This window comes from Perca flavescens, chromosome 1 (genome assembly GCF_004354835.1).
Source record: "Perca flavescens isolate YP-PL-M2 chromosome 1, PFLA_1.0, whole genome shotgun sequence".
NCBI lineage: Eukaryota > Metazoa > Chordata > Actinopteri > Perciformes > Percidae > Perca > Perca flavescens.
The window spans coordinates 20649210-20671947 of NC_041331.1; the positions used below are offsets into that span (position 1 = coordinate 20649210).

General features: G+C 38.3%; 2 protein-coding genes across 2 annotated transcripts; one reads left to right on the forward strand and one right to left on the reverse strand.

The window, feature by feature from the left end:
• Positions 1-200: 200 nt before the first annotated feature.
• Positions 201-8413, reverse strand: ca7 (carbonic anhydrase VII). The gene is made up of 7 exons (XM_028583237.1): positions 8276-8413; positions 7396-7593; positions 5678-5796; positions 5320-5415; positions 3128-3190; positions 2870-3025; positions 201-374 (listed from the first exon to the last, which is right to left on the reverse strand). The coding sequence occupies exons 1-7, from the start codon at positions 8310-8312 to the stop codon at positions 255-257; spliced, it is 789 nt and encodes a 262-aa protein (XP_028439038.1). The 5' UTR covers positions 8313-8413; the 3' UTR covers positions 201-254.
• Positions 8414-12577: 4164 nt separating this feature from the next.
• On the forward strand, positions 12578-19321 carry nae1 (nedd8 activating enzyme E1 subunit 1). The gene is made up of 20 exons (XM_028575139.1): positions 12578-12717; positions 13120-13223; positions 13310-13370; positions 13474-13504; positions 13732-13803; positions 13975-14054; positions 14313-14422; positions 14729-14838; positions 14947-15009; positions 15122-15185; positions 15273-15364; positions 16116-16175; positions 16310-16443; positions 16618-16693; positions 17174-17213; positions 17751-17837; positions 17957-18049; positions 18287-18401; positions 18507-18556; positions 18667-19321. Exons 1-20 carry the CDS (start codon positions 12668-12670, stop codon positions 18774-18776), a joined length of 1602 nt encoding a protein of 533 aa, XP_028430940.1. The 5' UTR covers positions 12578-12667; the 3' UTR covers positions 18777-19321.
• The last annotated feature ends 3417 nt before the right edge of the window (positions 19322-22738 follow it).

The following is a 22738-nucleotide window of genomic DNA, read 5'->3' on the forward strand; positions in this document are numbered from 1 at the left end:
AAAAGATCCCTTTTGGTTTTTTTCCTAAATCATTCAAAAACTGATTCCTCTGTCTGCCATTCGTTTCTGACTGTAAAAGGGACACAAAAATCTCAACGTGCTGGCAGTGATGAGAATTACTCTTCTGTCCAAAGTACATCAGAAATCCCCAGGAGAAGCTACCATGAGGTATAAAAAGTACAATCAAATGAATGCATTCATTGTGATCTGAAAGAGCCTTTATCTTGACAATCTTTAGATGTCTTGGGGTCACATTAATTGGAGGAACGCACTTTCCTGCCTTTGAGAGGCTGGGGAGGCCTGAAGTTGTTTTCCATGCGTGTCCTCTGATCCTCTTCCTCTCCAGTGAACACAAGCATTCTAAACTTGCCCAGCTGCATTGGAAGAGACAGAAAGACAAAATGATATTTTTGCAAATAAATTGATTTGTTCACCACCTTTTCTCCACACTAGACACTGGTATAAGCATGTTAAAGGATAATACTTTTTTTCTGTATGCTATTATCAACAAATCCCATTAAAAGATTAAAGCCAACAGGAGTGGGTTGCTTCTCCCTATGTCTTTTACATTTTCCATCATGAAATAGCCAGTAAAATAAAGGCTTTTTATATAATTTTGAAGAAGAGTGCCTTGGATTTGTCTTTTTCTCTACACTTAATTGAATTCCCGACCCCAAAGAGCACCTTCAAACATTTGATTGAACTTCCTGAGCACCCTGGACTTTTTTTCTGTCTTTCCAACAGGACATTATTCAGTCTTTTTTACTTACTACTTTTTTGACTTTCCTGTCCTGTGTGTGCAGCTGTGTGACTCACTGATTTGTTTGCGATTTGTTGAGTTGTTTTTGGACAACAATGGAGCTCTATGGCACAGAGGGATAAGATATATCAAGCTTTGACTAAACATACGATACTTTTAAGTAGGATCAATTTATTGTTGTTATGTTCTTTTAATGGCATTTGATAACAAGAAATATATTGAATATTACCTGACTTATTCTTTAATTAATTCCACTTCCAATATGTAAACCTACCCTCACATCACACCCTCTTTTTGGTATTTCTCTTTTAGCTCCATGTCAATTATGAGGGGAAATGAAAAACAAAATAATACCCTGTTATATAAGGGCTTTTCCCTGCTGGATCTCCATGCAAGCATTTCTCAATTAAAGCCCTGCACCCATCCACTCACCCATCCGTCAGGATAATCAGCTGGAAGGGATCAAAGGCTTGAGGCCTGGAGTCATAGGCTGTGAAGCCAGTTGCCCAGCTTACGCCTCACCCCCAGTTATGTTACACACATGGGTTTACAGGCGGACCGTATACGGCTACACTCGAGGTGCCACTGTCATTAAAACCTGATTCCTCATGTACAGTCCTGGAGTTAAACATGGAGAACTAGACTAGAAAAGATCAACACAGTGTGCGAGTATAATCCAGAGGCGGACAGCAGTTGCCACAGGGCCAACTCACAGGTGGACCTGGAAGGCATATGTGCTGCAGAAATCTGGTTACTCAGCTTAACTTGTCAACAACATACCAGACTTACATTTTCTGATTAATTTCAGAATCAGAAAAAGATTTATTGCCAAAGTAAGTTTTCACTTGCATGAAATTTGCTTTGGTGCCCCAGTTGACTGGAGCAGAGTACTGCAACAGTTAAAGAACATAAATATAAAACAGAAATTTGACAATAAAAATATGTAAAAAAAAATAAAAAATACAGCAATATAACAATAATATATTAATCTGGATGTGCAAAAGTTCACAATTAATATACAGTACAATTCAAAGGTTTGGGTACAAATTCCCATTTACTTGAATGAGAAAGTGTGTCCAAATGTTTGACTGGTACTGTAATATGCGCAATGGTAATAGGAGGTGTGTTAATGTAGCGTGTACTGACTGTGCTGAGGGGGGTTAAGAGTCAGTGCTAAGAGGGGTGGATAAAAACAAGTCAACACTAAACACGGCATCCCCCATGAATGATGCCTTCTGTTCTGGCCTGTAAATATAGCACCATACTCAAACAGTACATTTCTGGACATGCTACAGCACATAGGTAAACCCCATCACCTCACACCCACCCCCACACCTACTGGCATACTGATGCAGTGATGCTCAACTGTGGTTTGACAACAAGAAGGCAGTGGATCCTAGGAGCCTAGCCTAAAACTATACAGGCCAGGAAACATGGATGTCACAACTGACTGATCAACTGCAGCATCAATGCCTTGAGCTCCACTGACTTGCTGTACAGATGAAACATACAATTTCTGTTTCCAGGTAACTGTGTGCCACGGTGTTATTTAACTCAAAAAGTAATTTTAGTCGATCTCCTCTATATTTAAAAACTGTACATTTTGAGAAAAGATCACACTTGAGATGAGAGAAATATGTGTGCAGATCATTGGTTACAACAATGTGAAAGCAATCAGTAATACTCTTGAGATGAACACACATGTGCAGTCAGGAAACAAGGAAATATAATCATGGTCAGTTTTGTTTAAAATCATATCACTGTCCTACTTTAGATATAACTGTCTATTTGAATGATGATTTATCTTAAAGGACACAATGTATTCATCATGAATGAGAGAGGTTTGGCTGTTATACTATTTTAAGTAGTGATAGTAGATCTAGTTGTAGAAGAAATAAAAAGAAAAGAAATATATAGAAGATAAAGATATCTATCTATCTATCTATCTATCTATCTATCTATCTATCTATCGCCAGAGGGGTTGCCCACTAATGGATTGGGGTTAATGCTGTGCATGAATGACCTGGAACAAGGAATAACTACTACAGTGTTTTACGTGTTGGAAGCCCGCATGTATTGTGGGCAGAGAAACATGTTTGCAACATACACCTGTTTTTCAGACACTATGATTGGATCCTTCACGACGATCCAGGTGACGCTCTCGTACAGGGGGGGTGTGGTCAGTGATCCCAGGTAGGTCCAGTAGTGGAGGCTGCTGGGCAGAAGGCACTTGGGGTTGAAACCTTTGAAATCTGTGACACTGCCCTGTAACGGAAATACAAAGACAACAGCTTTTATACTGAGAGCAGTTCATAAACCACGTGATTACTACATGTAAGAAAATCCAGCGACAACCATAGTACTCACCTTAAACTTGACCGTGTACAGAACGTCTGTTATTGTGTGGAGCCATCTGTGGTTGTCACCTGTCTTACGTAAAAGGCAAGATTTGAATTTGATTTGTGTCTTTTGGAGGGAATCCATAACAAATCTTTATATACAATCTACAAAATATTACATTCTTGTTAAAGCTTACACATATCACATAGGTTGCAGCACCACAACACTGGTGAAAGGAGCAAATACTCTCCTCACAACACTCATAACAGCACTAGGTTTTCAGCTACACACAACGGATGTCACGTACGCAGCTTTGTGACTAATGAGGCTCCGCGCAAATTCTTTCAGGAAGACGTCATTAACCCAATCACTACTCATTCTTAAATCAAATCAGCTGTTTAGAAGTGACGCTTTCAGTTAAACCAATCAGACTTGGCCACGAAATTCAACGGCCAATCACCGCCTTACAACTCTGCTTTAAATCTGTTCTCTCCCTGTGCTGTCAGCTGTCGTTTCAGGCAAAGCGCTCGACCCTCCTCCTCCCCTGCCACCTCTGGTCTTCACGTTTCTCCCGGCTAAGCTCCGTTGCCTCTTCGGTCCGGTCTCTGGTCTCTTTCTCCACCGCTGCCAGTGTCTGGGCTCCATCGGGGGTTATGTTCCTGGTCTCTACCCCATTGAAAAATATTATTGATTCGATGGAGTCTAATCTCCAAAAGACTTTGTACATTTCATATAATACAGTTGTACAATAAATAATTTTTGTATATCTGCAAATGAAGTCTCTCCTGATTGAAATCCTTTTCTCGTACAACTTGTAAAACCTTTTGAAATCAGCACCCACATCTTAGATTTGTGTGAGCGATTTAAAATGTGAGGTAAAACAAAATATTAATTCAGTCTGATTACCATGCTATGCAGAAATGGTTTATGTACACAAAAATAATGCAAATAATTTAAGTGGCTATATGTAACTTTCAGTTTGTGTTGATTCTAGCGGCCACTTTGGACAAAAGCAGTAGTGTTTTTACCACACCTGTTGTCGTAAAGGTCTTTTCTTTACAGTGCTTTATTGCCCACTGTAGATTACTGAGTTAGCATTACGGGGAGGTCATATAGTCGCAATTAATATTTTGCTCAGAAAAAAATTCATTAATTTACAATAAGAGAATGCGTTACGCATGCATCGTTGCATTTGAAGTGTTGCATACGCTAACTTAGCCTACATGCGCTAACTTAGCCTACTTTGGATGTCTCGTGAGCTAAACCGGGTGTCACTGTGTAACAAGCAAAAGTATTAAGAGTTTGTTGTAGCAACCAACGTCATCATTTTGATTTATATAGTGCATTTCATGAAACCCAAGGACGCTTTACACAAGTAACATTACAGGGGGACAAGGGAAAAGAAAATAGTAGGCCAACACAAACACGGAGTAAAAGGAGTAAAACGTCCGCGCTAAATGGAAGGGTAGTGTCATTTAATCTAGGCTACTGGCGTACAAACACATCGCACATTGTAAAGTTATTTTATGAATGAAATAGACATATTACATACCTGAGGACCAATTTTGGGTCAGTTTTGAATAATTTACAATACCATAATCTGTTAAAAGCCCGACCGAAGTTGACTCGCGTTATCGCCCGTCTTCTTTCACTTTCCCAATTAGCTTTTAGTTGTTCTTTGTTTAATTTCCTTCTTTTCTGTGATGGTCCTGCCCCAGTATCAGCCATAACTACAACAGATAACTTGTAAAATTAAAATACAATTAGGCCTATATAAAGAAATTTCCTGCTTCCTTTTACCTGGCTGGACACAGGCTTTTCCCTGTGTTACAACAAATCTGTGAACCTTCAGAATGTGTTAATGTAGGGTCATCTACCTGCCACAAATCATTCTGTGACTTTGCGGGGAAAACAGAATAAACTATATAAAAATAGCATTGTCTCATTTGCTGTTACAGGTCATTTAAGATCATCGTATGAAAAATGAAAGAGCTTCAGAAACATAAAAAAAAGTTACATATAGTCACTTTAAGTAAAGATACAATTCTGAATGCGTGCAGAATTGCTGGACTGCAACACATCATTCTGCCTTTGTTTCTGCTCAAGTTGCCATGACCTAAAAAACAACTGCGAAACTGTTACACTGATATGAAACGGAGAAGAAAGGGGGCACAGGGATAGAAAATGTGATTGCACTGAAAAGAAACATCTTAGCCTACTTCTAAAAAGATGCCGAGGACAGCGAGGCCGTCAGGAGCTGTTGCCGCCTCCTCAAACGTCTTGTACTTGACAGCATTCCAGTGTACTAAATGAAGCTGGAGGGGGCAAATAGGAAGAAAGAAAGACAGAAAGAAAGAAAGAAACAAAACTGGCTTTTTTTGTTAAATTAAATGAAGTCACATACAATATTGATACGCAGATGGAAAATGAAGCCAATTATTAGCATGCAAAGCTGTTGATTTTATTTCATACAAAATTATGTTACCACATATACCTTACTACACACCTTAGACACAAATGTGTTATTCTGTGTTTAGGTAATTAGGCATGGACACACTGAAGTATTCAGACACTGACCTCAGATGCATAGCTTTTCCCTGCAACAGTGTGCTCAGACCCATGGCAGTCCTTTCCGCCCCAGTGGAAGTGAAACTGTTTCAGCCTGTAAGGGTTGCCAAGCGGGCCTCCCTGGATCACTGTAGAAGACGAGATGTAAAAAAATAAAAAAAAAACATGAAAGAAATGTTCACCCACACCCAAACCACTCTGTTGGTGTTAGACAAACTGCTTTCCAGGCGAACGCTGCAGAGTGCATCCTGTGTGCAGCATCATCCAAACCTGAGTGTTTGGTAACACTGCAGGATGAGTCAACCTGGTAACACCCAGCATACTTTATTCAATTCCTAACTCAAAGCTGAGACATGAGCACCAACAGAAAGGTCACCTTCTTCACTAACAAATCAATCATTAGAGCTTTGTGGCACAAGCTTTAGTCGGAGACACAAATAGCCAATTCTATCCTAAATAAAGCAACATTAAAGCTACTTTTAGCATTCCATTAAGATGAAATTCCATTAAGATGAAAAATATATATATATATATATATATATATATATATATATATATATATCTCAGAATAAACTGTTTTCAGAGCCTATGGCTTGCACTGCTGGGTATGAACACCAGTCTAATCTGACTGTTATTCATTGTGATGCTGCTGACATCGTCTGACAAACATGTCACACCAGTCCAGGTCAGATTAGTGAGGCATAAATGGCACAGAAAGAAAAACACTTATCTGATCCATCTTACAATATAGATGTAGGATAACCACAAGAACAATGTGATTTAGTAAAAGGAAATCTGTTAACAGCAAAACTGTGATAGTATCAGGTATACGGTAAATAATACAAATAAAGGTGATATAATGTTGTAAATCCTGACTTTGGTAATGCTAACGTTAATGACATCCTGATGAAAGAAATGCATTCATTATAATTAACCTAACCCATTCAAAGTCAGATTTTTGAGATTGTTAAACGTTTGAATGATTGTCTTAATAGAAGCTTTTATCTATTTTATTCTATCTTCCTTTTCTTACAAAAACAACAGTGACACAGAACACTTTCATATTGTGAATATATGCATGTGTACACCCAGACCAAACTGACAACAGCAGGCTTAGGGGATTTGTGTACCTCATTTGAACTGTGGAAAAGTGCTGAGGAAGTGCATTAGTTTTCCTACAGGTCTCCTCTTTCATTAATTACTTTTGGTGATAGCTACTTGCTTGCTCTGAGCCAAACAGCCCCACATTTCTGAGATTATCATTCATGGTAATGACAGGGTGGTTAACATGGATCCACCCAGTGATAAAAGCAAATAGGATCATAATAACCATTGAGATCACATCAGGTTATTACATCACTTGTCCAGCAGACAGATACTCATACAGTTAACTGCTGGCTGCAGCATAATCAGGGGTTTATGTGTAACCTTTGATTATGGTCAGTTATGTGCGAGGTTTGCACTTTTCAAAAAATAAAAAGGTAATCCCATCTTTCAAACGTATGTTTATTGAAAGTAAACTTGTATAGTGCGGACAGATTATCCCTCAACTGTGATCTGTCAATAATTACAAATCAGTCAATAACCTTTTAATACAGTCGTAGGTCATGTCATATCAATGCACATTGTTCCTTGCCGTTACTATCCCTGCTTTCTTTAAAAAAGAAAAAAAAAGACTCAACTTGAATTGTTAAGTAAACTCAAATAAAGAGCAATTTTTTTCTCACCTGAACGGTCATCAGAGTCCTCAAACTCCACAACAACAGAGTGTCCATTGTTGGCAATTTTGATGGAGGTACACTTATCGTAGTTCAGGACAATCGGACCCAGACTGGGGTCATGTGAAGCCTGATGAGGGACGATGTCAATGGGAGACTGCCGGGCCCCCTCGGCAACAGGGTAATTTTTGTGCCATACAGAAGGACCTTAGCATAGAAAGAACATTAGCAATCAACAGAAAATGTACACAGTACTGCACGTATGCCTTCAGCTCTAATTCATGGGGTGATGATCAAATGTACTTAAAAATAAAAAAAAAAAAAAAAAAAAAAAATATATATATATATATATATATATATATATATATATATATATATATATATATATATATATTTTATATTTATATATATTACATTATTTCCAAAGCACAGTAATAGTTTCTAATTTAATACAGCCACTTAGTTAAAGCTACTGTAAACCACTGACTGATCAAGGGCTGTTTCCAAAGCAACAACTCACAGTTGGGACCATCATCGGGGTAAATAAAAGACCACAAGTATCAAAAAGAAATCAGTGAAATTCTTTCAAGACTGTCTCATCCACACTAAACAATGTAGCACAGTAAAAAGAGCAACTTGGCAATGCAATGTCTCTCACTCAATAGCCCAGGACAAATCGGGTGGAAAGGCAGTAAAGGTGACAGCAGGCATCTCTTTAAGCATGAAGCTAATCTCGCATTAACAACGTTGCTCCACTGGATAAACACGCAATGCCCCCCAGCAAAACGAAAACAACAGTAGCCTGAACATGCATTGTAGGATAGAAGGTTAAAATGCCTCCAGTATGGATGGGGAAGCAGTAAGGAGCCTGGATGCTGTGAGATCTTACCGTCCTGTTCTCCATATCCCCAGAGATTCCCTGTCATTGTCCCCGTAACGTTTAGTGGATTCACGTCTGGTCAAGCTCTCAGTGTTTAACTCCCGCACTCCGGTGCGCACGTGGACAAGGTCAGCAATCACACGGGGCAGCTATTGATGAAGTTTATGTAGTGGCTGAAGGGGACTGGCAATTATCCCTTCTTGACACGCCCCCCCCCCCAACACACACACACACACACATACTCACACACACATACATACATACATACACACACACACACACACACACACACACACACGATAAGAAATAATAATATAATATAATAATAAGAAAATAACCTCCAGATTAATTGATTATGGAATTTTGGATTATTTGGCTAGCTATGTTTGATTATTATTATTATTATTATTATTATTATTATTATTATTATTATTAGCCTAACGTTACTAATTATGTAATTATGTAACTTTAAAACAATATATAGGCTATCATAATTGCTGCTCTGGTTGCCAAATGTCCACGAAGTTCCCACTTGTCAGATTTAGCTAACCATCTTGAGGGAGATCCGGTGAGATGCGAGATGTTGTTAATATAATTCATTGATTCTTGAGAGTCGGGACAAAACATGTCCCACATAGAAAAGTCTAATTTATATAAAAAAATAAGAAATTCATCATGATTGACATACTTACAAAGTTAAATCTAAAGGAACTGTATATACCTATGTGATTTTTAGAATATCCTTTTTTATCTTTTTAGGGAAAATTTGTTTAAATGTATGGTCTGTGGTTAGAAGGTCCATGTTATTGCACTTGTACTCAGCAAGAGGTCACAATATTAACCATCCCAAAAAACTTTAAAAAAGCTCTACAATTGTGAAAACATATATATCAAATAAAAAAGAAGGGGTACAAATATAAAAAACACTGTATGCAGTGAACGTCCAACAATATTTTCCATAAAAATCTGCCTATTAAAGTTGTGTCCTCAGTTTCTGTCAACTCCGTCAGATTTTTTCATAAAGCTCATTAAATCAGGAAATAGCATGGTCAGCTTTATTCCTGAGGACCCCTTTTCATCTCTCTGCCTGTGGTGAATGCAACACACCCACACATGCTCTGGTACATTTTAAATTTTTTGATATTTTAAACAATGTCAATATTCCTATGGTCACAGCTGCATCATGTCAATACCATCTTTCTATTAAGATACTTTTTTTAAACCATAATGGATTGAATTTAAGCATTTTAGTGAGGTTATTGGGACAGCTAGCAACTGAGGAAAAACTAACTAGCTGCAGCATACAATACATGATTTGGCGGGAAAATACATGCCCTTACATCAACTCCGTCAGACGTCAACTCCGTCAGGTTCTATGTCTGACGGAGTTGACCTGTAAGCTGACGGAGTTGACAAATCCACCAATAACCTCTTAATGTGCGAATATAATATTATTTGTGAATATAGTGAAGGGTTAAAATGTTATTTCAGGGTTTTATTAACACAAATGCACATACATAGCATGCATTACATGATTTAACCATATGCATCTGACTTGTAGAGAATGGGCAGGCAGTGGCCTGCTTATTATTGTGTAACGTGTAACTTTCCCAGCACTTTAATATATATAGAGTGTAGGCCAAAAGTTTGGACACACCTTCTTATTCAATGCGTTTTCTTTATTTTCATGACTATTTACATTGTAGATTCTCACTGAAGGCATCAAAACTATGAATGTACACATCTGCAAACCCTTGGTGTTCTCTCAATGAGCTTCATGAGGTAGTCACCTGAAATGGTTTTCACTTCACAGGTGTGCCTTGTCAGGGTTAATTAGTGGAATTTTTATCCTTATTAATGGGGTTGGGACCATCAGTTGTGTTGTGCAAAAGTCAGGTTGATACACAGCCGACAGCCCTATTGGACTGTTAGAATTCATATTATTGGCAAGAACCAATCAGCTAAGTAAAGAGAAATGAGTGGCCATCATTACTTTAACAAATGAAGGTCAGTCAGTCCGGAAAATTGCGAAAACTTTGAATGTGTCCCCAAGTGCAGTTGCAAGAATCATCAAGCACTACAGCAAAACTGGCTCACATGAGGACCGCCCCAGGAAAGGAAGACCAAGAGTCACCTCTGCTGCTGAGGATAAATTAATCCGAGTCACCAGCCTCAGAAATCGCAAGTTAACAGCAGCTCAGATTAGAGACCAGATGAATGCCACACAGAGTTCTAGCAGCAGACACATCTCTAGAACAACTGTTAAGAGGAGACTGCGCGAATCAGGCCTTCATGGTCAAGTAGCTGCTAGGAAACCACTGCTAAGGAGAGCCAACAAGCAGAAGAGATTTGTTTGGGCCAAGAAACACAAGGAATGGGCATTAGACCAGTGGAAATCTGTACTTTGGTCTGATAAATCCAAATTAGAGATCTTTGGTTCCAACCGCTGTGTCTTTGTGCGATGCAGAAAAGGTGAACGGATGGATTCTACATGCCTGGTTCCCACCGTGAAGCATGGAGGAGGAGGTGTGATGGGGTGGGGGTGCTTTGCTCGTGACACTGTTGGGGATTTATTAAAAATTGAAGGCATACTAAACCAGCATGGCTACCACAAGACCAAGACCATTGCTGTGGATACTGAGCATCAAGATGTGAAAGTGGAGTTTCTACAACCCCATGGTCCAACAGCAAAGTATCAGCCTAAGCTTCTCACAAAGGATTTCTGTTTCTGCCCAGTTGAAGACATCATAGTGAAACTAATGGGAAATCACCAGTCCAATTAAGAACACGAGAGATCTACAGCATATTTCCTGATGTGATGGACTTCATAGAGCATGAGCATGTCCGACGCCTGCTGCTCAAGGCATAAGCGCAGGTTAGACAAAAATTAAATCTTAAGTAAGCTAATTGAACCTGATTCTAAGCTACAGATTATGTGTTGCAGTACTGTTAATGTCAATGTAAGATCACACCCAGTATAAAGTAGGCAGTGCAGGGCAATCACACATCAAACACACCCAAACACCCCCAAACACACCCAAACACACAAACACACACACACACACACACACACACACACACACACACACACACACCACTTTAAAGTAAATGACAAAGGGACTACAGGTGGAAATTAGCAATTGTTGCTATAACCTGGCCCAAGACATATTCTCTTGTTTAACAAGTTTAATGTTTATTTGTGCATTGTCCCTGTTTCAAATAAATCAATTTCCATTCCAAAAGAGAAAAGGAAGAGGAGAAGAGGTGGATGAGAAAAAGGAGAGAAGGAAGTGGTGTAGGGGAGATAGATGAAAACAGAGGGGGAGGAGGGCCCCTGGTTTCCATTAGTTTTTTTGATAGTTAGAAACTGTGTATGTGCAATATGTTTATTATAGTTTGCTTTCCAGTAGTAGAATACTCTAATAACAAGGAGTAGTTTTAGTAGTAGTGTTTAAAGAGCACATTTGTTTAATAATCAGCAATGCACACATATTTTTTGTCAACACCGTCAGTTTTTCATCAACACCGTCAGATCTTCATCAACAGCGTCGGATGTATGTTTTTGTTAATTTTTTTGGGAAAAAAAATATTCTTCCTTCAGTTTATGTTGTTTTTGTAATAAAGGACCATCTGATCTATATCCTCCTATGTCTTATGTATTTAAGGAATTTGTTTTTACAATCTTGAAATTAAAATAAAAGTTTGAAAATGCAAATATTTAGAAATCTGGGTTTTCAGAATAGTGTGAAATCACAACTTAAGTTTATATATTTTTTTTTTTTTTTTTTACATATCAGAGCAACTAAACACTATTACAACATACTTCAGAACTTTAGATTCTTGTTGGATTGGAAGAATTAAAATTGTATACTTTTTAGTGTGTCTGACGGAGTTGACACAAATCCAGTTCTGAAGGGAACATTTTGTTAAAAATGTGTTTTTATATAGAACCTGTTCCTTTACACGGTTAAATAGCCAAGACCTTTCTCTGCAGAAACATATAACTATATAACTGATATAGTGTGTATTTTTGTCCCGACTCTCAAGAATCAGTGAATTATCATCCATGGATGCTGCTCCTTTGTTTGTTTGCCCCCTTCCTCCGGGAGGTCTACACACGCCGCAGTCTCCAACACGTTTTATTGTTTACAGTATATATTCAGTAAATTTGCAGGAAAGTTTCAAGAAGCTTGTCGTACTGACACATTATTCATAGGCTTTCACAATTTAACTATGCCAGTTCAGGTCTCCATTACATGAGTCAGAATTTGTGTCGAAAGTGCGCAGCTGAATTTTCACGTGCGAATGTTTGTGTCGAATCTGTCATTGAGGAAGTTAAAATGCGTCCGTAGCTTTTTTACAGTCACTGGTCCGTAGACATTGGAAATATACAAATATACTATGGCAGCCACTAAAGCCTCCAAAGAACAGAAATACGACAGACAACTCAGGTAAATGTAAACTAGATCGTAGATCTCACAGATAACTTATGATATTTTAGCTAAATGTTGAACGTATTTCATTTGAGAGGACACAGCAGAAACATTGTTGGGGCAGCAGTGCCAACGTTAGTTAGCGTTAGCTATGTAAAAAAACAGCAGCTATTAGCTTTACGGTTAATATGGTAATATTAGCTTGTCTAATGACAGCCGTCACTGAAATCATTCATATTCAATGTGTTTGATGGTTAAGCAAGTAACAATACATAGTAGCATAAGTCAAAGCTATTGAAGCTGTCACAGCACTAGCTAGCTAAGTCATTCCTGCAAAGAGGCTCGCTGTGTTTTTGCAGCGGTGGAGGATGGATTGTATCACTAGGTGGCAACACATGTCCATGTTACTGTATGTTTCAGACTGTGGGGTGACCATGGTCAAGAATCACTGGAGAATGCACATGTTTGTCTCATCAACGCCACAGCAACTGGAACCGAGATACTGAAGAACCTCGTGCTTCCAGGTAAAACCAGCTGTGGCTCTGTGTCGGTGCAGCAGCTGCTGATTTAAAAACATCTTTCTTATTGAATGCATTGATCTCTTTGTCAGGTATTGGAGCATTCACCATAGTGGATGGACACACAGTCTCCGGGGAAGATGTTGGAAACAAGTAAGACTGCAGTTATTTTTTCAAAAAGTTGATCTAAGCTATAACGAATATGTGTTAGTTTTACTTGTGTGTTCAAGGTTGACCTCTTGATCTTGTTTTACAGCTTTTTCCTTAGCAACAACAGCATTGGAAAGGTATGTTTTGCTAAAATAAATTTATTTATGTTTTATGAACATTTCCAAGTGCGTGCACACAGACACACTATTTCCTATCCTATTTTGGCCACCTACATCTGCACCTCTCCTCCCTTGGTAATTCATAAAGTCATTTTTAATATTCTTTTTAGAATAATACATCATATAAATGCATTGTATTTGCACATTTGTATTAGCCCTGACCCTAGTTTTTATGTATGTTGCAGAACAGAGCACAGGCTGCCACTGAGCTGCTACAAGAACTTAACAGTGATGTCTCTGGAAACTTTGTCGAGGAGGTTGGTATTTAGGTTTTGACATGGTGCCACAGATATTTTCACAACAGTAACCAGTGATGTTTCAGTAGGAAGGTATTGAATATGTGCTGTGTAAATATGTAAATGTATTGATCGGTATCATCGCTCTGATAGTGACAGAGATCCCTCTTGTATTTTCTGTTACACCTGCAGAGTCCAGACAAGCTTCTAGACAACGATCCAGAGTTTTTCCACAGGTTTACCATAGTGATCGGTGTCCAATTGCCAGAAAGGTATAAGATATAGTTCTTTACTTCCAAATTTCATTGTAACAAATGAGTTAATGATCAATTACTTAGCAATATAAAGTATGCTGAACTAGTATTTTTACTGTAATTTCAAAGAAAATATCTGCAATATAATGAAGATTGCCACCTTTAAATGTATAGAAATAATGTACTTCTTTTGTAGAAACCTTATTTTTTAATTGTCTTTTTTATTAACAATATTTTCTGCCAAATTAATTTTGGAAAATCTCTCAAATCCAACAGCACATGTCTGAGGCTAGGCTCAGTTCTGTGGAGTGCCTCTGTCCCTTTCCTAGTCTGTAAAAGCTACGGCCTGATCGGCTACATGAGACTAGCGGTGCAGGAGCATACAGGTTAGTTCAACAGCATTTCACTTTGATTCTACTTCTCCTATTATGACATGGTTACACATTAAGTAATAATAACTTTTAATTTGTCATATTTATACATGTGTAATGCGTTCAGTTCACAGTGGAGCATGAACCCATGAAATTGCTAATGCAGTTCTGTGATAAATAACATTTCATAAATCACCCTCTATAGTCATGAGTATTTACATGAGATTATTCTTTTTAGTACATCGTCATTTTACTGTGGCTTGTAATTTCTATGTAAAATTTGAATTTTTAAAAAGGAATATTGACATTTTACCGCTTCAGTGATTGAATCCCACCCGGACAATGCCTTGGAGGACCTGAGGTTATACCAGCCTTTTGCCGAATTCAAGAACCACATTCAGTCCTACGACCTTGACAGCATGGACAAAAAGGTTTGTACTTTGGGGTCAGCACATTTGTCTGTGGTCATTAGTCAGTTTAAACTGTGTCAGTTTTACACAGCTGATAGTTCTCCTCTGCATTCTTTATTTAATCTGCAGGACCACAGTCACACGCCGTGGATTATTATTGTTGCTAAACACCTGGAGAAATGGCTCAGTGAGGTACCATACATTTTCTGTGCCAAGACAAATTCACCATCACTGATATTAATGCCTGACTACTTTTGTTGGTGTTTCTGTACAATAAAATGTCACTCTACTTTTGTCGTTGTAGCACAACTGTCAGCCACCGAAAACTTACAAGGAGAAAGAGGCCTTTAGACAGTTCATTCGAGAAGGTATTTGTGGACCTATGTATTGCATTTGCCTAAATGCAGTGACTTGGCTGTATAATGCAAACCTATCTGTGATTTTATTTCCTTCAGGGATCCTAAAGAAGGAAAATGGTGTCCCAGAGGATGAAGAAAACTTTGAGGAAGCTATTAAGAATGTCAATACTGCTTTAAATCCAACCAAGGTGCCGGATCTCAAATACTCTTAGGTTTTTAAGAGTTATCTTGTGTCCCATTCAACATAAGTCACCTTTTAAACCCTGTCTGTTTTCAGTACTCAAGTAGATTTTTCAGATATTTTTACTTTACTATTTATTTTTGTACCAACTTTTTACTTTTACTAATTTTATTTCAATATCTGTACTTTCTACTACTTACATTTTACAAAATTGGCTTGTTACTTTAGTTTCAAATAATTTCAGTGGAGTTACCGTTATTACTTTTCGCATCATCAATACCAAATTCAATCTAATTGGATGGGAAAATACATTGCACTTGACGCACCACTACAAGACGACTCGACAGATTCGGCGGCATTCATTCGCGACAAATCATTGCGGCTTGATGGCGGTAACGTTAGCACATAGTAGTATGGATGCCGACATGATTGAAAATGAAGAAAACGGAGATCCCAGAGATTTGGCATATTTTATCCTTTATTTTCTTTCCAGAAGCCATATTTGAGCACACACACACATACATGTAGATTCCTTTAAATGTTAAGGGGAAGATCAAAAAAGAGAAACTGGATCTGTGAATTCTCACAGAATCACAATTAAATTCAGAGTATTCAGAGTATTTTTTAACAAAAGGATCTGTACTTCCACTTGAGTACGGGAAGTGAGTACTTTTGCCGTCTCTGTCTGTTTTCTATAGTGTCACAGTTAACAGTCAAGTCTAGTGAGACTCGTCTAGTAACGTCTCTTGTTTCTGCAGATTCCTAGTGCTGTTGAAGACCTCTTCAATTGTGAGCAGTGTAACAACATCACATCACAGGTTTTGACTTTTTCTTCTGAGAATGTTTTTAAAAAGTACACACATAGTTATAATCATAGTTTCAGATAAGTCGTTTTTGAGGTGGTTGCTTTTTTTAAAGTGTAAAGGGTGTTCTGTTGGTGCGTGTTCACCAGAGCCCCTCCTTCTGGGTGATGCTGCAAGCTGTCAAGGAGTTTGCTCTCAAGGAAGGCAATGGAAGTCTACCTGTACGGGGAACCATCCCAGATATGATCGCAGACTCTCAGAAATTCATCAACCTCCAAAATGTGTAAGTGGGGAATATATGGGTGATAGATTTGTAGAGGGCACAAGAGCAACCGAAAAAGTACTTTAAACGTTATCTTATCCAACGGTACATTTGGTTCTATATCTTTCTTTCTAACAGTGCATGATTTAATAATGTTAGTTTTGTGTTGATGTTCATTTTTGTGTTTTATTTCAGTTACAGAGAAAAGGCCATGCAGGATGCAGCAGCTGTTTCTAAGCATGTAGAACGTCTATTGCAGTCTGTTGGGAAGGTATGCTGTAGCCATGTAGTCACTGAATAAGAAGCCTGGGTTTGTATTTAGGGCTTAATTAAATCAGTTAATTTCTATCCAAAATAAACTTTGATAGAGCAGATTAATGAGGTGTGACTAGGAAGCACTTGATTTGATGTATCACAGCAGGAACTTTAAAATCGATGGGACAATATTACTGTTGTGGCAACAATCAAAGGCTAACAATTAGCTGCTTAGAGGGTTAATATAGGGACATCTATCCAGCAAATGCTGGTCAAAAGAGAACTGAAGGATATGCATGCATCAAAATACATCCTACAACTGCATCCAAACAAGTTTAACTAACTCTGGAAGCCAAATCAAAACAGAATTGGCGTTTGGCAACTTTTGATAGGTTTTGCCCTGAAATAGTCAAAATATGGGTGAATATTGTGTTACTTAACAATGCATTTGACTAAAAATGGATTTCCACTGAAATTACCTCTTCCTTTCCACCAGCCACCAGAGAGCATCTCTGAAAAGGACATCAAACTGTTCTGTAAGTATTATGAAGTATACAGTTAACATGCATACAAATCTGATTGCAACCTGATTAATGCAACATGCTGTCCAAATATATGCTATATAGATTGTTTTTAGAGGCATTTATTTTATATTATGATGCAGAGTCTGGGTTTCATTATGTCACGCTTCTAATCGTCTAAGTACATTTTCAAATGTTATGCCTGGAAATTGGTAACAATATCTGCTTCAAATAATGCACTAATTAATTACACTGGCTGATCTGATTATTCATGGCAGTTAGTGTCTTATCTATATAAATGTACCTACTCAGGACCTTTTTTAGACAAACGTGTGTGTGAATTGAAACTGCCTCACACTGTATTTTCACCAGTTACATTTTGTTACTAATGTAGCAGCACTTGTCTTGCTCCAGGTCTGTCATGAGTAGCCTTCTCTGACTTCAAAAGTTTTCATTTCTCTGAGCACAGACAGATTAAGATTTTTTATGCTGTCACTGTATGCTCCTGCAATAAGTGTATTGCTAACTGTAAGCATTTGTGTTGGTGTCTAGGTAAAAATGCATTCTTTCTGAGGGTGGTGCGCTGCAGATCTCTGGCTGAAGAATATAGTGTGGATTCAGTAAACAAAGATGAAATCAGTAAGTTGGAGATGAATGTCCTTTCTGATTGAACTGTTCAGTCTTGTTTATTGTTGTTTGTTTGTTTCCTGGTAAGCATAAAGCATAGTCGCCTATTAACGACAGCTGTGTGTCCTCAGCCTCAAGCATGGACAATCCAGATAGCGAGATGGTGTTCTACCTCATGTTTCGCGCTGTTGATCGCTTCTATCAGCAGCACTCCCGCTACCCAGGTACGGCCAAGGATCATACTGGTCGTTCTTGAAAGACTTGAAAAAGATGTGAAACTCCTCCCATGTAACTGACTTCAAACCTTCCAGCTTCACAAAATCAAACATATCATAGTCGGATTTTATTCTGCTGAATAATGTACATTTTTCCTCCTGATGCCAGTATACAGAAATAAAAGGATTTTATGAGTCTCATTTCCCCATCTTTTACCACCATCTTTTTATGTCCTCTCTTACCAGGGGTTTATAACTACCAGGTGGAGGACGACATCAGCAAACTGAAGCTGTGTGTGAACAGCCTACTGCAGGAGTACAGCCTCAACGTCAACATCAAAGACGATTACATCCATGAGTTGTGAGTCATGGCCACTGCTGGGTTTACTGAATGGACTGGTTGATAATGTGCCAAATAATTATGATCTTTTTTTCTTTCTTTTTTTACCCTTTTCATAATATGCAGCTGTCGATATGGTGCAGCAGAGCCACACACAGTTGCTGCTTTTTTGGGAGGTAATATTTTAGCTTTCTACATGAATGTAACCTAAGACCGCATATCTCACCTGTACACTGCTAATAACTCCAAGATGTTTATTTATCCTTTTTCAATGGGGTTTCTTTAGGATCTGCTGCTCAAGAGGCCATCAAGATCATCAGCCACCAGTTTGTGCCCTTCAACAACACTTTCATTTACAACGCAATGTCACAGACCTCGGCTACCTTACAGTTGTGAATACAGCTACTGATCCTGAGTTTGCTTCCAGATATTATCAGAGAAAACAGAGCAAGATGAAAATAGGCATTTACCAACTTGCTTTATTAAATCTATACTGTAAAGTGAAACATTTCTATCACATTTGAATGAGATAACTGTCCAAATGTGTGCACTTAAACCCAAAAATGCTTCTCACGCAGAAGATCAAAGGTCAGAACTCTTTAGACTATCGACCATTCCAGTTCTTGAAGGGGGAGAAGTCAGGATAGCACCCATGGAGGATTTCTTCAAACTTTTTGTTGTGTGGCAGGCAACATTTAAACAAAGCTGGAATTGAAACTAACAAATTTAAAACCTTAATGTAGTAATTTTTATCTGTGAAACTCCACATTTGTGTATGGCATATTACAATGTAGCAGTACTTTGTATACTTTAATCACAACAGTCTCTTATTATATTGTGTTTGAAACAAGGTGGAAGATTTTGGGTTAAAATAAAAAAATGAACATGCTGTATGTAGTGTTTAACTGTCATGCAATGCTATAAAGACATTGAATATTTAACCTGAACGTGTTTATTTTATGACAAAGGTTAAGTTATTCAGCACACGTGTCTTGCGGTGTGCAAAAATGATTTGTCCCTTCTGCTCATCGGCCAACTTTTGGGCTTTGCCCGGTTTCATCTCTGTTCAACTAAAGTCTGGTAAACACTTTGAGTTAAGCAGCCGTCACATGTTGACTTGTAAAAATGTTGAAACAAGGATTACACAGTTATTCAGAGCTTCTTGAGAAGCTTGTAATGTGACTTGTCCCCAGGTTAAGATGAGTTTTGTCTGGAGTTGATGGTATTATTCTATCCAAACACCAGAGGGCTACCTGGCATGTTTTTACTATTCATAGATCAACATGTCGTTCCAAGTTTGTTTAACATACCTGTTCATTGACCAATTCCTGAACACTGACCACTGGATACATGCTGCATTTGATGTATGCAGCTGTGGTATGTTAACAAAACACTTGCAATGTTCCTTATTAACCAATCGGTTGTTTCACAATCGCTGTCTTGAGATACCTTTAAAGTGTAGAGGACGCTGTTCTTTTTAATGACAACGAGGCAGCACATTATGTTATGAGGGTCATTGCGATGTAACTGTTGGGCAGGGTGAAGGTTTTTTTTCCCCAGGCTTTGGCAGAATGGAAATTTGCCCTCAGCAGATCTTTTCCTTTCATCCCTCCCAGCTTTCCCCATGCAGTGATCTTTCTCATATTCTCACACTTACACCCTCTGTCTGAGAAAGGATAGAGCAGGTTGCCAAGAAGTACTCTGGCCATTTCCTAAATGAAGAGTGTTGTCCACTGCCTAAAAGATTATCATGTTGCCATCCATCCACCCACTGCCTCTTAAGATTAGCGTGTAGTCGCAGTGCCAGGTTTAATATGCCAAACCAGACAGAGTTAGAGATGCAACCTACTAAATAACTTTAATTTAGTCAAATACTGTAAATAATGTCATCAGATGTAGAATAAGTGTTTGCCTCTGTAGCCATTACCTCTGTTTCAATCCAGCCAGGGTTTTTTTTTTCTTTCTCACAGTTCTCTCTGTGTGTCTCCTAAATAAAGACAACACTGAGGGAATAGGGTTTCCCTTAAAACAAACTAAACATTTACATTATTTGAACAAAGTGTGTTATTGGTCATTTTATCCCGTAGTTGCATGAGACATCTATGAAGGAAGCTCTTTGTCTCTTAAGTTGAGTTTAATTGTTCTAATATTGTGGGTCAGTAATCAGCTGTTCTTTCTATAGCAGTTTTTCCTCGGGTGTGTTGAAGCAAACTTCTGAATTGCTTTTAAGCCCCCCTTTCATACTCCTAAATCTCATTTGGTTACCTTCTTATCCTATTCAACATCTACTACCTCTGTGCCTCAAAGACACTGCAGAGTGCAGAGGGGGCACAAGGTCAAATTTTGATTATTGTGCATCCACCAATTTGTATACAGCTGTGTCAACATCCCAACATATAACATTCAGTGCTGACCATTTTAAACTCACCAGTATGGCTTCAGCCATTGCACTGTATCTGCTTCACTATCACAGTCCTTACAGTGACTGGTGTGTCTCTCTAACACCCACTCTTGTAAGAATGGTTACTGACGAGATAACAGAAACAAACATATTTGTGCCTCTTTCTTTAAGTGTTTATATGGTAAACAAAGTCAAGTACTTAAGCAAATGGTATATTTTAATAGAGGACATAGAGAGAGAGGACACCCAAACATGATTAGTTCTAAAAAGGTTAAAAGGGCTGTTCTCTGATATAAACAGCAGGCTGGGATTGTCTCCACACGGCTCTCACAGACCATTCCCAAATACGTAAAATACCTGCTTTTTCCACAGTCACGTGCACTATGCGTGGCCACCAAAATCAGTACAGTAGGTACAACAAACGGTCCTTTGATGCAGTAGGGCTAATGAGGCAAACTGACATTTGTTTTTCAGTCACCGGTTAATCTGATAGTTCCTTTTGTCTTGATGGTTTTAGAAAGAACTGGAATTGTATTTTTTAAATACTTTTCAGTGGATTAGTCATGCTTAAATACGTTCCACAAAAAAGGAAAATGTGTCTGTATTAAGTAATAATTAGGCAAGTGATACATGCGTAATGTTTTAGTAAGCAGCAGGTTCATGGTACGTTAGCATGCGGTTACTAGTTTCCTTTTAGAACTAATTGACAAATTAAACACTTAATCACACATTTGAACTTTAAAAAGAGTGGCCTTGCTTTTCTAATAAAACGTAGAAGAAACCTGAATACAGAATTGATTTATTCATTTCAAATGGATCAGGTCTATATCCTTTGATTAAGGCTTTTCTTTCCTATCTCAGTTCCTGCTGTGCTGACCTGACATGTGTTATTGTGTATTATTTTGCTTGATCGGAATATGCACCAAAAGTGATATTTTCTTAATTAGCCCCTTGGCTATCGCGTGCCTGCAGGTCATCATTTCAGGGCTTATAAAGCACACAACCACTACACAGTACCTTCAGTTCATAAAGTACAGTGTTTCTGTTGGGGTCACAATATATCCTGAACAAGCAACACAGTATGCAGCAAATGGTTGATTCAAATCAATAGTGAGAATTAGGGACTTATGGCCAAACACATTTTTGTGTTAAAGTGAGCCTATGTATGTCTCTTGCTGAACAGCAGAAGCATGAATCGCTATGGCCACAAGTGACAGTATGGCACAATGGTAAAATGCTAAAATATAGTGCAACAGAAGTAGAGAGGAGTTATAAAGTCCACGAACTGACTCAGTAATGTCAATTACTTGTCACTTGTCAATTGCACGGCAGGTTTGCTAATATTAACTACAACCTACTAGTCATACCAGACCAAATAGGACTGTAGCTGCAAAAAAACAAGTTGAAACTCACTATAAAACTGCAGATTCAGATGACAATTCTCTGTAAGAGAATCAATGTATCATTTGATACATTGTAATGATAAAACATATTGATTGTAGCTGCTTTCAGGAGAGATTATTATCCACTGCTCTGTAATCTTTTACTTCAGATAATGCCAATCACACTACAACCAAACCAACTCACTGATTCATCAACCAAATATGCTATTGTAAGAAACAGGTGACAACTAACTCTACATATGATTTCTAGATTTACTTCAAAATCTGTTTTACTATGAAACGAGTGAAAATACAGCTTGTGTGTGTGTGTGTGTGTGTGTGTGTGTGTGTGTGTGTGTGTGTGTGTGTGTGTGTTGGGGGTTAGTTGGGAGGAGGGGCTGGTCAATAATGCTAAAATCAATCAGTAAATCAAGAAGCACAGCCTGCAGAAGGGCCACACTGCCAACAATGATTCTCACTGGAAGCTTTAAGCAATAACAGGAGAGAAAAAGGGGGAGGGAACTGAATGAGTCATCTTGGGGAAATGATGGAAACTGCACAGCAAAGGTGGCAGA